At 52.0% G+C, this 13,104-nt stretch overlaps 1 protein-coding gene across 3 annotated transcripts in view; it reads right to left on the reverse strand.

The window, feature by feature from the left end:
- Positions 1-243: 243 nt before the first annotated feature.
- Positions 244-13,104, reverse strand: part of LOC105488816 (zinc finger CCHC-type containing 14) — an 86,327-nt gene continuing 73,466 nt past the window's right edge. Inside the window, exons 5-13 of one of the 3 annotated variants that reach the window (XM_011753255.3) lie at positions 11,525-11,634; positions 10,699-10,793; positions 9,609-9,663; positions 8,237-8,519; positions 6,131-6,222; positions 5,340-5,467; positions 4,182-4,322; positions 2,644-4,104; positions 244-1,152 (exon numbers count right to left, since the gene is read on the reverse strand). In XM_011753255.3, coding sequence (XP_011751557.2) covers positions 1,097-1,152; positions 2,644-4,104; positions 4,182-4,322; positions 5,340-5,467; positions 6,131-6,222; positions 8,237-8,519; positions 9,609-9,663; positions 10,699-10,793; positions 11,525-11,634 — 2,421 coding nt within the window. In that variant the 3' untranslated portion in view covers positions 244-1,096. Of the gene's footprint in view, positions 1,153-1,645; positions 4,105-4,181; positions 4,323-5,339; positions 5,468-6,130; positions 6,223-8,236; positions 8,520-9,608; positions 9,664-10,698; positions 10,794-11,524; positions 11,635-13,104 lie in introns of those variants that run through there. The other 2 variants (XM_011753254.3, XM_071085070.1) reach the window with 2 other exon arrangements.

A 13,104-nucleotide genomic window follows, 5' to 3' on the forward strand; every position in this document is an offset into this window, starting at 1 on the left:
CTAATACGAAAGAAGTTGACAGGAGAAAATTCCCAATCTTTTGCTGATAAATGACAGGACTGTATCATTGTTGAAATGTCTGTCTCAGATGCGAATCCGCTAGCGATAAGCCTCGGGGTTGGAGGTTCTTGGGGAGCCCGTGGGAGATAAAGCAACTTGCAAACTCTGCTAAGGACGTGCAGCATCCTCACCGCCACTCACAGAGCTGCGCTGTCGCCGAGCCCCCTCGGGAGGTGATTTGTAGTGGAAAACAGGGCTCGAAGCCACTGACCGGCTGGGAAGAAAGATACTCTCAAAGCTCTGACGACTATGGATTCTCTGGGACTTGGACCCTTAGAAATTAAGTTGTTGCGAGTAAACTATTTCTATTTAATAACGTAGTTTAGATTTATTTGCAGAAAAAATTAAAAACCTGAAACTGCTACAAGTGCTTGGAGGAGGGAAGGAAATACTAAAATCTCTGTTGTGTCCTAAGTCGAGTAGCCTGCTGGTGCTGACTCTTTAAATATGGATTATTGGAGTCTCTTGCACTGACTGTTCTCAGAGGAGTTTGGCTCCCAGAACCGCAGAGATTAACATCAGGATACATTCTTCTGTAGTGCAATCCTTAAAAATCCCAGAGATTAGTGCTAATCACTTTAGGAACAGAACAAAACAAAGTCGACATTTTCCCTAGCCCAGGGGTGTCAAGAGTCCGGCGGGTGGAACTCCACCTGGAGAACTCCAAGCTCAGTTCTCGATTCAGACCACGTGTAGCTGCCCTGGAATTGACGTGTGAGCCTAGGAGGACCAATGATGGCAATGCTCTTCGGGAGACATGGGGTCTCTGCACTGCAACCAAACGTGTAGGTGGCCGACTTCACCGGCCACAGAGATGCCCACTAGGCAAGTTCTGACACCAAGCTCCAATCTAGGGTTTTGGCAATAAACCGAGTTTGATGCACTTCTACGCTAGATTTTTCTATCCAGTCTAGGAAAAGTAAAGCACCTTTGGATTAAAAAGATTAAGCTCAACAGCAACTAGACTTCTCAGTTTTGTATTTAATTTTCCTTATGTCTCCATGGCTTAATAATGTTCTGTTGCCAGAGAAAAATATCAATCTGTGGAGTCCAGACTTTCTGCTGGAGGGGCGTATTTCAACCTAAAAGTACCTAGAGAGAGGGGAAAAAAGAGGTCAAATTGGAATGACTGTAGAATCACCACCATCCACCAATCTGTCCAGTCATTTCCAGAGCCACTGGGCAAGATTCTGGTGCTGGAAATCTAGGGCACCCATCCTGACCGTTTCCACTCCCTTCCTGCCCCTGCAAAATGGGAGCTAATATTACAAGTTGATCAAATCAGACCAGGGTGAAATGACTCAGGAAAAGTTACCAATCTTTTTTTTTTTTTTTTGAGACGGAGTCTAGCTCTGTCGCCCAGGCTGGAGTGCAGTGGCGCAATCTCGGCTCACTGCAAGCTCCACCTCCCGGGTTCACGCCATTCTCCTGCCTCAGCCTCCCGAGTAGCTGGAACTACAGGCGCCCGCCACCACGCCTGGCTAATTTTTTGTATCTTTACTAGAGACGGGGTTTCACCATGTTAGCCAGGATGGTCTCGATCTCCTGACCTCGTGATCCACCCGCCTCGGCCTCCCAAAGTGCTGGGATTACAGGCGTGAGCCACCGCGCCCGACCACCAATCTTTGTCTTTAGGAGCTTTCTCTGTGAGTCAGGCTCTGCACATGTCGGGCAGGCTGCTCTAACATGCGTCCTTTCACTGGGTGAGAGCAGATGAGTGCTGGCGAGTGCCCCGTGCCTCTGGAGATACAGCCGGCTTTATGAAGGGAGGCACAGACCCACCGGGCCCACGTGGCAGAGCGCCCGTCAACCCACCTCGCCTGCAGACCTGCTGAGTCAGCAGGTGTGTTTCTAAAAACTCTCCAGGTGACCGTGACGTATAGGCAGGTCTGAGAATCACAGAGCTAGTGCAACCCTTAGAAGCAACTGGAGGTCTGCAGTCATCAAGTGACTCTGGCAAGGTGGCACCATGAGTTGTCAGAGTTGGGACCCACTTTCCCAGTCCCCAGTTTCCAAAACAGACAGCAAGAAGAAACCTATTATAATAACTTATAATAACTACATCAGACATCCACTGGGATTTGACTAAAGAAGACAAAAAAATAGTGGAGATAAAACAGGAGGGAACGGAAGATGCAGCACGGCCAAGGGGCGACAGCCCCCCACACCCACAGCCGCGCCGGCAGGGAGGGGCAGAGGGGACAGCGAGCCCCACCCTACACGGTCCAGACTGAGGAGGCGCCACAGCCTGAGCCCCAGTGTAAGCCAGGGGGCAGCAATGAGTCCTTCACGCTCGCGCTCTGGGCTCGAAGCAAGACATGGCAGCTCAGGGAGGCCCTGTCCACACTGGCTAAGCACCTTCTAGAACGAGAGGCTGTCTGAAATCATCGTGACTGTTTTAGACCCAACAGCAGCCCTTCTGGGGACCTCACAGCCTATCATGAAGCTTTCCACGCGCTTTCAAAAAGCATTCGAAAAATTATTTGCTTTACAAAGAAATAAGTTTACTCTTCATAAAAACCAAGCATTTGTGTGCATTGGTCCTGCGGGAGCCTGGTGGGCGCGGCCATGGCGCGCGCTTACCTGGCCGGTTGAAGTCCATGGACGGCTGTTTGCAGTCCTGGGCGCGGTGACCAGTGGCCCCGCAGTTGTAACAAGACAGGTTCCCACTCTTTTTGTGACTGGAACCATTGCTACTGCCCACCAGTCCTTGGGTCTGGTACACCCCTGCTGTCCCCGCCATGAAGTTCTGCATGGGTGGCACGGCAAACGTGGACTGCCCGCTCAGGACAGGGTCTGGGGTCCCGCTGCTGCTGTAGGGGGCGTGTACGACAGGGAAGGTGGAGCCGCCGCCGTACTGCTGGGCGCTGACGTAGCCGCTGCTGCACATGGGACTGAAGGGCAAGAACGGGAAGGTGAACACGGACGGACCGGAGAACGGGTGCTGGAAGTAGTTGGCGTAGCTGACAGTCAGGCCACTTGAGCCGCAGCTGCCGCTGCAGCCACAGGACGTGCACACGATGCAGCCCGGCGGGGGTGGGGCGGGCTGCGGGGGTGCCGGGGGCTGCTGATGGTGGTGGTGGTGGTGGTGGTTCGGATTCGAGGCAGGAATGTTTCCTGTGGAGCCGCCACCACCACTGTTGCTATAAAAACTGCTTTCAGGGACGGAGGACAGCGCCGGGCTGGAGCTGGGGGCTGGGCAGCTGGGCAACGTGGCCATGTTGGCAAAGGACGTGGAGGGGTGGCTGCTGGGAGAGGCAGTGTTGCTGTTTGCACAGAAGCCACCCTGCAGGGGGCCCACTGGCATACTGCTCATTGCAGAAAAGGCAACTTTGGTGTTGGCTGTATACAGAGCAGTCCGGGGGTTTATTATTGCAGGGGGCACACTTATTTGCACATTATTAGGACAGGAGGTTTGCCCAGAAATGGCAGAATCAGCAGGAACAGATGACGACAGCAGCAGTTTGATAGGCGGACGGGCTGCGTGGAGGACTGTGCTGGGCGTCCCTGTGGCGGCCGTGCTGGTCTCCACCACCAGGGCCGGTTGCTGTGCTGTCTTCAGCACCCTGTCCAGTGTGGATGCATGCACGACTTTGGCCCGGGGACCAAAGGAGACTGTGGGTGACATGGAGCTGCTCTCTGAAAGCCCAGAGAGGACCTGCACAGGCTGGTGGGGTGCAGATGCGGGCAGCACGTCCATCATGGCGCTGCCAAAGCTCTTGTCCACTTTCATGCTGCTTCTTGGTCCAGATCCTTTATTCCTTTCTTCTAGAGACAAAAGTGAGTGCACAGAAGACGAGAGGAGCTTCATGTCCGCGCTGCCTCTTTCCGGCTTGTGCACGGAGTTCAGCATGCGGATGGGTGCGATGTGTGAGGCTGTGCTCAGCATCTGTGGGGGCAGGGGGTGGTGGCCTGATGGATTGGAGCTGGCCTCATTCTGCACAGGGAGAACCTGGGCCGTGGGTCTGGCGGAACTGGAAGTGAAGTGATTCAGGAGCATCACTGGCTTCTCCTTGTCGGAGCTCTCCAAGTGAATCTCCACACCTAGAGAGGGAAACAGAGTGGTCAGTGCCATTCCACAGCCGGGCCAGGTGGAGCTAGCGCCGCGCACGTGCCCTTACGTCTGTCATTCTCTTCAGCGCTGTCGGAGCTCTCTTCCCGAGCCTGCACCCCCATGGGGCTGGAGGAGGAGCTGGAGTACTCGGAGGAGCTGCCTTCCCGGGGCAGCTGGTGATGAGGCTGCTCCACTTCCACTCGCAGCTCTGCAGAAAAGGGCCAGAGGAGCGGCCATCAGCCAGTGCCCCTGCAGCTCAGCCCCGCCCCGTGCCCTGCATCGCACTGTCGGCGGGTGCTCCTTCCAGGGGCACGCAGGGCTCTTAGAGTCAGAAAACGAACATGCCGGCCCAGGCCACATGATGACGGATGCAGCAGAGATTCAAACGGCAGTGCTCCTCAACACCCCCTCAGCCAGAGCCCTACCTGACCCCACCATCAACCCCAGAACAATGCCCTGTGAAGGGAACCCCCAGCGAACCACCAGGAACCATCACAACACTACGCCGCGCCCCCTCTCATGAGGCCAGCCGAGTCACGGAGATCTTTCAGTCAAATCACCACTTAAAACCCATCCTGGCAGGTTTTTTTTTTTTGTTTTTTTTTTCCTCTCCCAAGCCACTGCTCCTCCTGCTATTTCTATTGTGAAGAAAACCTGGCTCCTCTCGTGAGACAATAGAGCAAGCGCGCCAGGTGTCCCACCCTTTCTCAGAAGGGAGGATGAAAACCAAATTGCTGAGATTGCGGGTCCCCCAGAGCAGGAAGGTCCGTGGAGAACCATGTCACTGATGGGTCAACATGAAAGGCACTGACTTAAACGTGGCCTCTGGGCACCAGTCCTGGGGAGGGAGGCAGGCTACTCCCATCTCATTTCTGCTCACCCCTACACACTTGCTCTCACTGTGGCAGTTTCTGGACCTGATCCTATTGCCCAAGCAACTTCAGAGAGGTGACTGCCCTCTAGCTCCTAAGCCAACTGTCCCTTCGATTTTCTTATGGCAGAGACTATAATAGTTAAAATAATGGAAAATGAGTATAAAGATTTACAAATGTAAAAATCAAATAGGTGTGATTTGAAGTTTAATGATCACAAAGAACACAAGGCCCCCCGTGTGTGAGTAACCCACCTGCCCAGCACACCGGCCCCCCTGTGTGTGAGTAACCCACCTGCCCGGCACACCAGCCCCCCTGTGTGTGAGCCATCTGCCCAGCACACCCTTGTTCACCTGCTGCGTGGCTGCCCCGCCCCGACTGCACGGGCCCGATGTGGCTGGTGGGGGGCACTCGAGCCACACCACTGCTGGTGACCAGCGACGGCGCCGAGGGGTTCAGACACCGTCTCTCTGACTTCTCCCTGTGAAATAATCAAGCACAGGAACAAGTGAGCACTGCCTCCCGGTGCTGCTTCACATGTAGCTTCAAGACGGGCCTACTCCACACCACAAGGCAATTCCCTCCAGATCATCAAGGCAAGAAAGGAAATCATTCTGATTGGTCAAATTTACTATAAAGGTCCTTTCCTGTCAAACCTAAAACACATCTGTAGAACTTTAAAAGCATGACTAGGCTGGGCACAGTGGCTCATGCCTGTAATCCCAGCACTTTGGGAGGCCGAGATGGGCAGATCACCTGAGGTCGGAGTTTGAGATCAGCCTGGCCAATATGGTAAAACCCCATCTCTACTAAAAATACAAAAAATTAGCTGGGCGTGGTGGCATGTGCCTGTAATCCCAGCTACTGGGGAGACCGAGGCAAGAGAATCGCTTGAACCCGAGAGGCAGAGGTTGCAGTAAGCCAAGATTGCGCCACCTCACTCCAGCCTGGGCACGACAGAGCGAGACTCCATCTCAAAAAAAAATAAAATAAATGAAATAAATAAATAAAAGCATGACTAAGGACTGGATCAGCAAGAGAAAGTAATCCAATCACTGGTATTTAGCACGGGAAGCCCTAGCACTCCATTTGGCCGGTGAGAAATGGAAATAAATGCAGGTTCCAAAACCCACTTCGCACTCACTTTTCCAGCTCCAGCTGGGTCTTGAGCTTCTTCTTTGCCCCCATGGTGAGAGACTCAAATTTATTCAGATCTTCTTCAGTAAGGCTCAAAAACTTGCACAGAAAAAACAAATTACAAAGTTACTGAGACATAAGTAGGACTCTGAGAACAAAGAACTTGGAGTTGAATTCAGTACATTTATTCTACCTCTGGGATATGCAAACAGACCCAGCTGAACTCGGCAGTCACAGGCTGGAGAACCCCAGACCGTTTACGTGCTAAATGACTTGGTGTCAACGGTTCAACGCCAAGACATGGTTCTGAGCAAGAGTGTCCCCGGCCCCTCTAAGGCACCTTCTGTGCAGGCCGCGTAGATGGGTGCACCACCTCACAGGCTGCTGGCTCTGCCAAAGGCACCCACTTGCCCTCTGCTCTGTGAGTAAGTACCAGCAGGTACATGCTTTGGGGCAGGTGACTAAAGAAAACATCTTGCATAAGTCACAGTTTCAACCGCCGTGGAGATGCGAGTTACGATAGCGTGCCACCCTCCCCCCTCCCCAGGACAGCCCCATCATAATGCAGGCCCTTCAGAACTCACCACCCTCTGCGGGATGGTCTCTTTTTTTTTTTTTTTTTTTTTGAGACGGAGTCTCACTCTGCCGCCCAGGCTGGAGTGCAGTGGTGTGATCTCGGCTCACTGCAACCTCCGCCTCCAGGGTTCACACCATTCTCTGCCTCAGCCTCCCGAGTAGCTGGGGTTACAGGCACCCGCGACCACGTCCGGCTAATTTTTGTATTTTTAGTAGAGACGGGGTTTCACCATGTTGGCCAGGCTGGTCTTGAACTCCTGACCTCAGATGATCCACCTGCCTTGGGCTCCCAAAGTGCCGGGATTACAGGCGTGAGCCACCGCGCCCGGCCAGGGATGACAGCAACTTTGTCAGGTAGCAAGTGATCCAGAAAAGCAGATGCCGTCCACACCGAGTGGTGGTGTGGTTACTCCCTTGTGCAGGCTGGTGCCACACAAACACACCAGCCTCTACTTTTCATGTTATTTCCTAACACGATCTGTGATTTAGGCCATCTCAATGCAAACATAAGAATAAAACATTTAAAACTAATTATGAACAAGGTTAGTAAAATCTCTGCTTTTTAAGATTCACAAATCCTTGGCCAGGCACGGTGGCTCATGCCTGTAATCCCAGCACTGTGGGAGACTGAGGCAGGGGATTATGAGTCAGGAGTTCGAGACTAGCCTGGTCAACATAGTGAAACCCCGTTTCTACTAAAAATATAAAATATTAGCCAGGTGTGGTGGTGGGCACCTGTAATCCCAGCTACTCACAGGAGGCTGAGGCAGGAGAATCGCTTGAACCCAGGAGGTGGAGGTTGCAGGGAGCCGAGATCGCACCATTGTACTCCAGCCTGGGTGACAGTGCGAGACTCCCTCTCCAAAAAAAAAAAAAAAAAAAAAAAAAAAAGATTCACAAACCCTAAACAGAGGGTATTACAAATATCCTTACAATTTGGATTTAACTATGTAGTAAAAGCTTGATTTGTAGGTTCAATTGTAGATTTTTCGAGAAATGAAATTTTTACATAGATAAAAGCCACCAAGCCGGTTTGCCCAGCAGAGGGAGTACAGAGCTCAAATACCTTGTATGGGTTTAATCTAGTTTTATCAGTGACATCAAGACTTAAGAAATCTCAGAATTTTTTTAACAGTGAAAACATGTTCCTCATAAGAATTCTCTAGGTATGACTGCTTGGAAGATGTAAAATGCACCCATTCCTCTGGATCTGGCCCGCCACAGCGTCTGCGCCAGCTATGCCAAGAGATGTCTAAAAGGGGCACCGTGCCAGAGGTCAGGTCCCTCATGTCACGCAGAGCATCTAGTTTGTGAAGGTCTGGAAGCACCTAGAAAAGCTGTCTGTTTACAACACGTCCTGTTTGTCTGGCTGCAGCTGCAGGCAGCCTCTGCAAAGCCCACTCACTGTCCCCTGTAAGAAAGGGCGGTGTGCCTCGGCCTCCCTACTTCTTCCACCTTGTGTTGGTTTTAGAAACTCAATTCCCCCAGGGAGGTCTTGAGAAAACAATCTGTATGGCCAGCCAGGCAACCGACATACCTTCTCCATGGAGAGCTGCTTAAAGACGGGGTAATATTTGTGCAAACGCAGTTTTCTAAGCCAGTCTAGAATCCCGTTCTGCTCCTGGGTCTGAGGGGTCTGCAGACTGGAAGGCATGAGGATGGCAGGTGATGTGTCCATCTGGGTCCGGTAGGCCAGGGCTGAGCCCGCGCTGCCCGCATGGGAGCAGTGGGGCAAGGGGGCGGCTGAGCCGGCCGGGTGCTGCCCGTGGTGCTGGGCTCCGCTCTGCGAGGACGGGATACCAGCCACTCCACACACAGGCCTGTGGGACAGGGGCAGAAGGGGCACAGAGAGACTATGGCTGCTTCCACAACCACAGACTCCACCAAAGACCTCACTTCTAAGGCCCTTCGGTGCCAGCCTCTGCCTCTTGGCCTGCCCTGCTGTCACAGGCCACCCTGAACTGCAAACACTGGTGTGCTATGACTGCCCTCCCTCCCCAACCACCTTTCTGCAGCTAAGATTTCTGTAGGGCATGCCTGCGCACAGGTGTGCATACAGGCAGCTGTGCAGATACACACATGCCTCTGCCTGTGCTGGGGAGTATCAATCTACTTGTTTGCACACACGTGTATTATGTATGTGTACGTATCTGTCATCACCAGACTTCTGGTTTAGCTGCTAAGTTTCTGTTACTTGTACTTTTTAAAAACATGCTACTCCAGTTAAGTATTTCTGTTACTTCTGAGTCACAGAATGACACTGATAAATCATAAATCAAAATAGACTACTAAATCTTTAATATTCAAATACAATTTTTTTAGAAGAGTAAAACGTAGAAAGCTAGAAGGTGTGACCAGCACTCCACTCTGGCCTTGCTCCTTAACTGCAAAGTCACACCCGCCGACTGGGCCCTTACCCCACCCCGACACCAGGAGGATGACAGTCTGCTCCTCGAGACCTTGCGCCCAGACTACATCTCCACGAGACTCCCTTTTGGGGTGCATGTGCACCTATCTCTGACAGCCCACCTCACTGTCAGTGTGTTGCCTGCACGCGACTGCAGCCACCCAGGGCCCGTGCTGACAGAAGACGCTCCTCAGGAACATGACCCTATGCTTCTGGGAGCAGGCTTCTCACAGCCAGGTTCTAGGAAATTCTGGTTTCCTAGGTCTGGGATGGGGCCCAGGACCTTGCACTGGGGAGGAGTCCCTGGGAATTCTGATTCCAGTGGCTCAGAGAACTCTTGTTTTTGGAAATCGTAAATTGAATCATCTCTACCCAATTCTTCTCAGTATCATCCAAGACTCAACTTCAGCATGACTTAATTCTAGAAATAACTTTACACAGAACTCAAAGTAAACCTCGTAAAATGCTTATTTGAAATGTGCTGGTTACACAGATTTCTCACCTTCCAGACACGCCCATCACGGTACCTACTTTAGAAAGGGAGGGGTTGCCAGGACCTATAAATTTAAAAATAAATACCATTAAAATTTATAGACAATGAAAATATTTGTTTTATTTTATTATTTTTTTGAGACAGTGTTTTGCTCTTGTTGCCCAGGCTGGAGTGCAGTGATGCAATCTCGGCCCACCACAACCTCTGTCTCCCGGGTTCAAGTGATTCTCCTGCCTTAGCCCCCCGAGTAGCTGGGATTACAGGCACCCACCACCACGCCTGGCTAATTTTGTATTTTTTTACATTTTATTTTGGAGACAGAGTTCTTGCTCTGTCACCCAGGCTGGAGTGCAGCTGGCGTGATCTCAGCTCAAGGAAAACCTCCACCTCCTGGGTTCAAGTGATTTTTCTGCCTCAGCCTCCCAAGTAGCTGGGACTACAGGCATGCATCACCACACCCAGCTAATCTTTTTGTATTTTTAGTAGACACGGGGTTTCACCATATTGGCCAGGCTGCTCTTGAACTCCTGACCTTGTGATCCACCTGCCTCAGCCTCCCAAAGTGCTGGGATTATAGGCATGAGCCACCACGCCCGGCCTAATTTTGTATTTTTAGTAGAGACAGGGTTTCTCCATATTGGTTAGGCTGGTCTTGAACTCCTGACATCAGGTGATCCGCCTGCCTCAGCCTCCCAAAGTGCTGGAATTACAAGCATGAGCCACCGCGCCCAGCCGTTTTTTTGTTGTTGATTTTTTAAAAATTTTTATTTAATCGGCCGGGCGTGGTGGCTCACGTCTGTAATCCCAGCACTTTGGGAGGACAAGGCGGGCGGATCACAAGGTCAGGAGATCAAGACCATCCTGGCTAACACGGTGAAATCCCATCTCTACTAAAACTACAAAAAATTAGCTGGGTGTGGCAGCGTGCACCTGTACAGCTACTTGGGAAGCTGAGGCAGGAGAATGGCATGAACCCGGAAGGCAGAGCTTGCAGTAAGCCGAGATTGCGCCACTGCACTCCAGCCTGGGCAAGAGAGCAAGACTCCATCTCAAAAAAAAAAAAAATTTTTTTTTATTTAATCATATTTTATAAACTCACTTGGACTCTGAAGCTGCTGGGGGGGAGAGGAAGTGCTGAGAAACCTCCTGACATGGTCATTTTTCAACACGTGAGAAGGTAATGAGGCCAGGTACCTAAAAAGCAAACAAGTGGTCTTACCAGCATGAAAATGGCATTCCTGCTGACACATTGAAAGAAGAAAATTTAATTTTTAATCAAGAGAAATGTGTATTAGAGGAAAAACCCGGAAGTGCCAGAGCCTCATATTCTTCCTGCTTTAAATCAACTGAGTTCTTGCCTGATTGCCACTCCTTCTTCAAGCCCTTCCCCTCCCTGCTGCATCCATGGTCACCAAGGCCGACGACAGGAGTCATGCCCTGTGACACGAGATCAGTGCCACCCACCATCAGCCAGAAAGGGGCTTGGACATCGGTCCCCAGGGCACCGGCAGCAGCACGTTTACGGAACTGGTAGGCTATGTTACTGCGTGTGCCACATGAACCAAGACACAATGGAGGGTCCAGAGAAACTGTTTAAGAGACGCCAATTTTATCTGGGAATAGTCTCAACCTTGGACTACAGGATGGAAATAGCAGCCCAGGATTATTTCACAGGACTGCCAAAGCCCACGAAGTGGTGGGACCCACCCTGGAATTCCCTTCCTCATACACTCAGAAACACCCTTAGCTTACTGAGGGCTCCTGAATCCTCCAGAACTAATGGAAATCCCTAGAGGCCAAGTAGAGACCCGGGTCCAGGTGGCTACACGTCCTCCCAGAGCTCCTTGGAGGACTATGACACTGACCATGGGACCAGCCTGTCCCTGCCCACTGTGGACACACTGGGCGCCTGGTAAGGGCCTCACCTCAGGCCTGAGTCCAGATCCACGTGGTTTCGCTCCACATAAAATGCATCCGGACCAGCTAAGCAAGGAATGAGTTTCTCCAAGTTCTCTTCAGGGTAGAGCTGAGATAGCTGAAAGAAAGGACAAGGCAGAGGAGGTGTGTCCAGATCCATCCGACAGAATTCCGCTACTGCAGGAAAACCTGGGGCAGGTGCTCCATGGTGCCGCCTTCTGGTCTGATATGATTTACACCTACCGTCAGAGCTATTCTGGGGCCCACATCCACATAGGGTGTAGAAAGCCACAAAAGAACATCGCTCTCACAGTGACATCAGGAAAAGCTTCACAATCTGCACAATCACAACGTTCCTTGAGCCCATCTGAGAGTTGCGGGGCCACCAGGTCAACTTAACTTCAAATGGGACCTGCCCCCATGAGAAGCCAGGGCACAAGGCCCCGGTGGCCGCCACACCAGCAGGCCCGGAGAGACAGGCTCCGACGGACACACTGCCACAGGCCGATGTGGCCAACAGAAATGCTGGAGCCACAGGTGGGGCAAGTGGGCCATTTTTCCCAAGTTCTTTTCCGCAGGAGGAGCCAGAGAGAGCCCCATCACTGGCACCTGGGGACCAGGCACCAGGCCTTGTGTAATTCCCGGGACCACTCTCTGGATCTGAGGCAAAACGCTTAAGATGTGGCAGAACAGACAAAAATTGCTCCTGGCCCCAGAGTCCAAACAAAAGCCCCGGTTTTTAAGAGTGGGGCAAGAGTAATACTTCCCTTCCTCTGCCACCAGTCACAAGAAGACCCGCTGCTCCTGGACGAACGGGAAAAGCCAAAGTGCTCTGGCACTGGAGGAGGTCAGCTCCCGCTGGGGAGGGCAAAGTGCTGAGGAAGTGCCGCCCCGAAGCCCAGGCACACAGGCCTGCCCAGGATCAGGCTGGGCTGTGAGAGTGGAGAAGGACCTTGCCCCCACAAGCCCAGCACCAGGCAGCAAACAAGCAGCAGCAGTCTACCCCCGAAAAGGGGTCAAGAGGGTAGAGAGTGCCCTGCTGTGTGCCACAGGCCTGCAGGGACGGCTGAAAGCTGGGAGTGAAGCGAAACACCAGAGAAGACCCTCCAGGCTCAGGCAGCAGCTGCCTCCACTGGAGGGGCCCTGCAGGTAACCGTGACAGCAAGAGAGCCCAGCGCCAGCTCCGTCCTGCCCAGATGGCCTACAGGACCCCACTAAGGGCCTGGCAGAAGAGGTGTTGACCCTTTCCAGGCATACATGCCACTGTCCTCCGGCTCCACGGTCATCTAAACATGTCTGACATTCAGTCAACATTTGTAAGACATACCAAAAAAAAATTAATAAAGGGGGAAAAAAAAACTATTGTCAAGAGATAAAGCAATCATTAGAACCAGATTCAGAAATAAGTCAGAAGTGGGACCTATGTGACAGGGACTTTAAACGGCTACGACGGACGTACTAAAGGAACTAGTGAAAATGACAACATGCACGAACAAACGGGAACTTCCAGCAGAGAGATGGAAACTTCATAAACATGCCAAATGGAAAACCTAGGGGGAAAAACACAAAAGAAACCCCTGGCAGTAGA

This window comes from Macaca nemestrina, chromosome 18 (genome assembly GCF_043159975.1).
Source record: "Macaca nemestrina isolate mMacNem1 chromosome 18, mMacNem.hap1, whole genome shotgun sequence".
NCBI classification, from domain to species: Eukaryota; Metazoa; Chordata; class Mammalia; order Primates; family Cercopithecidae; genus Macaca; species Macaca nemestrina.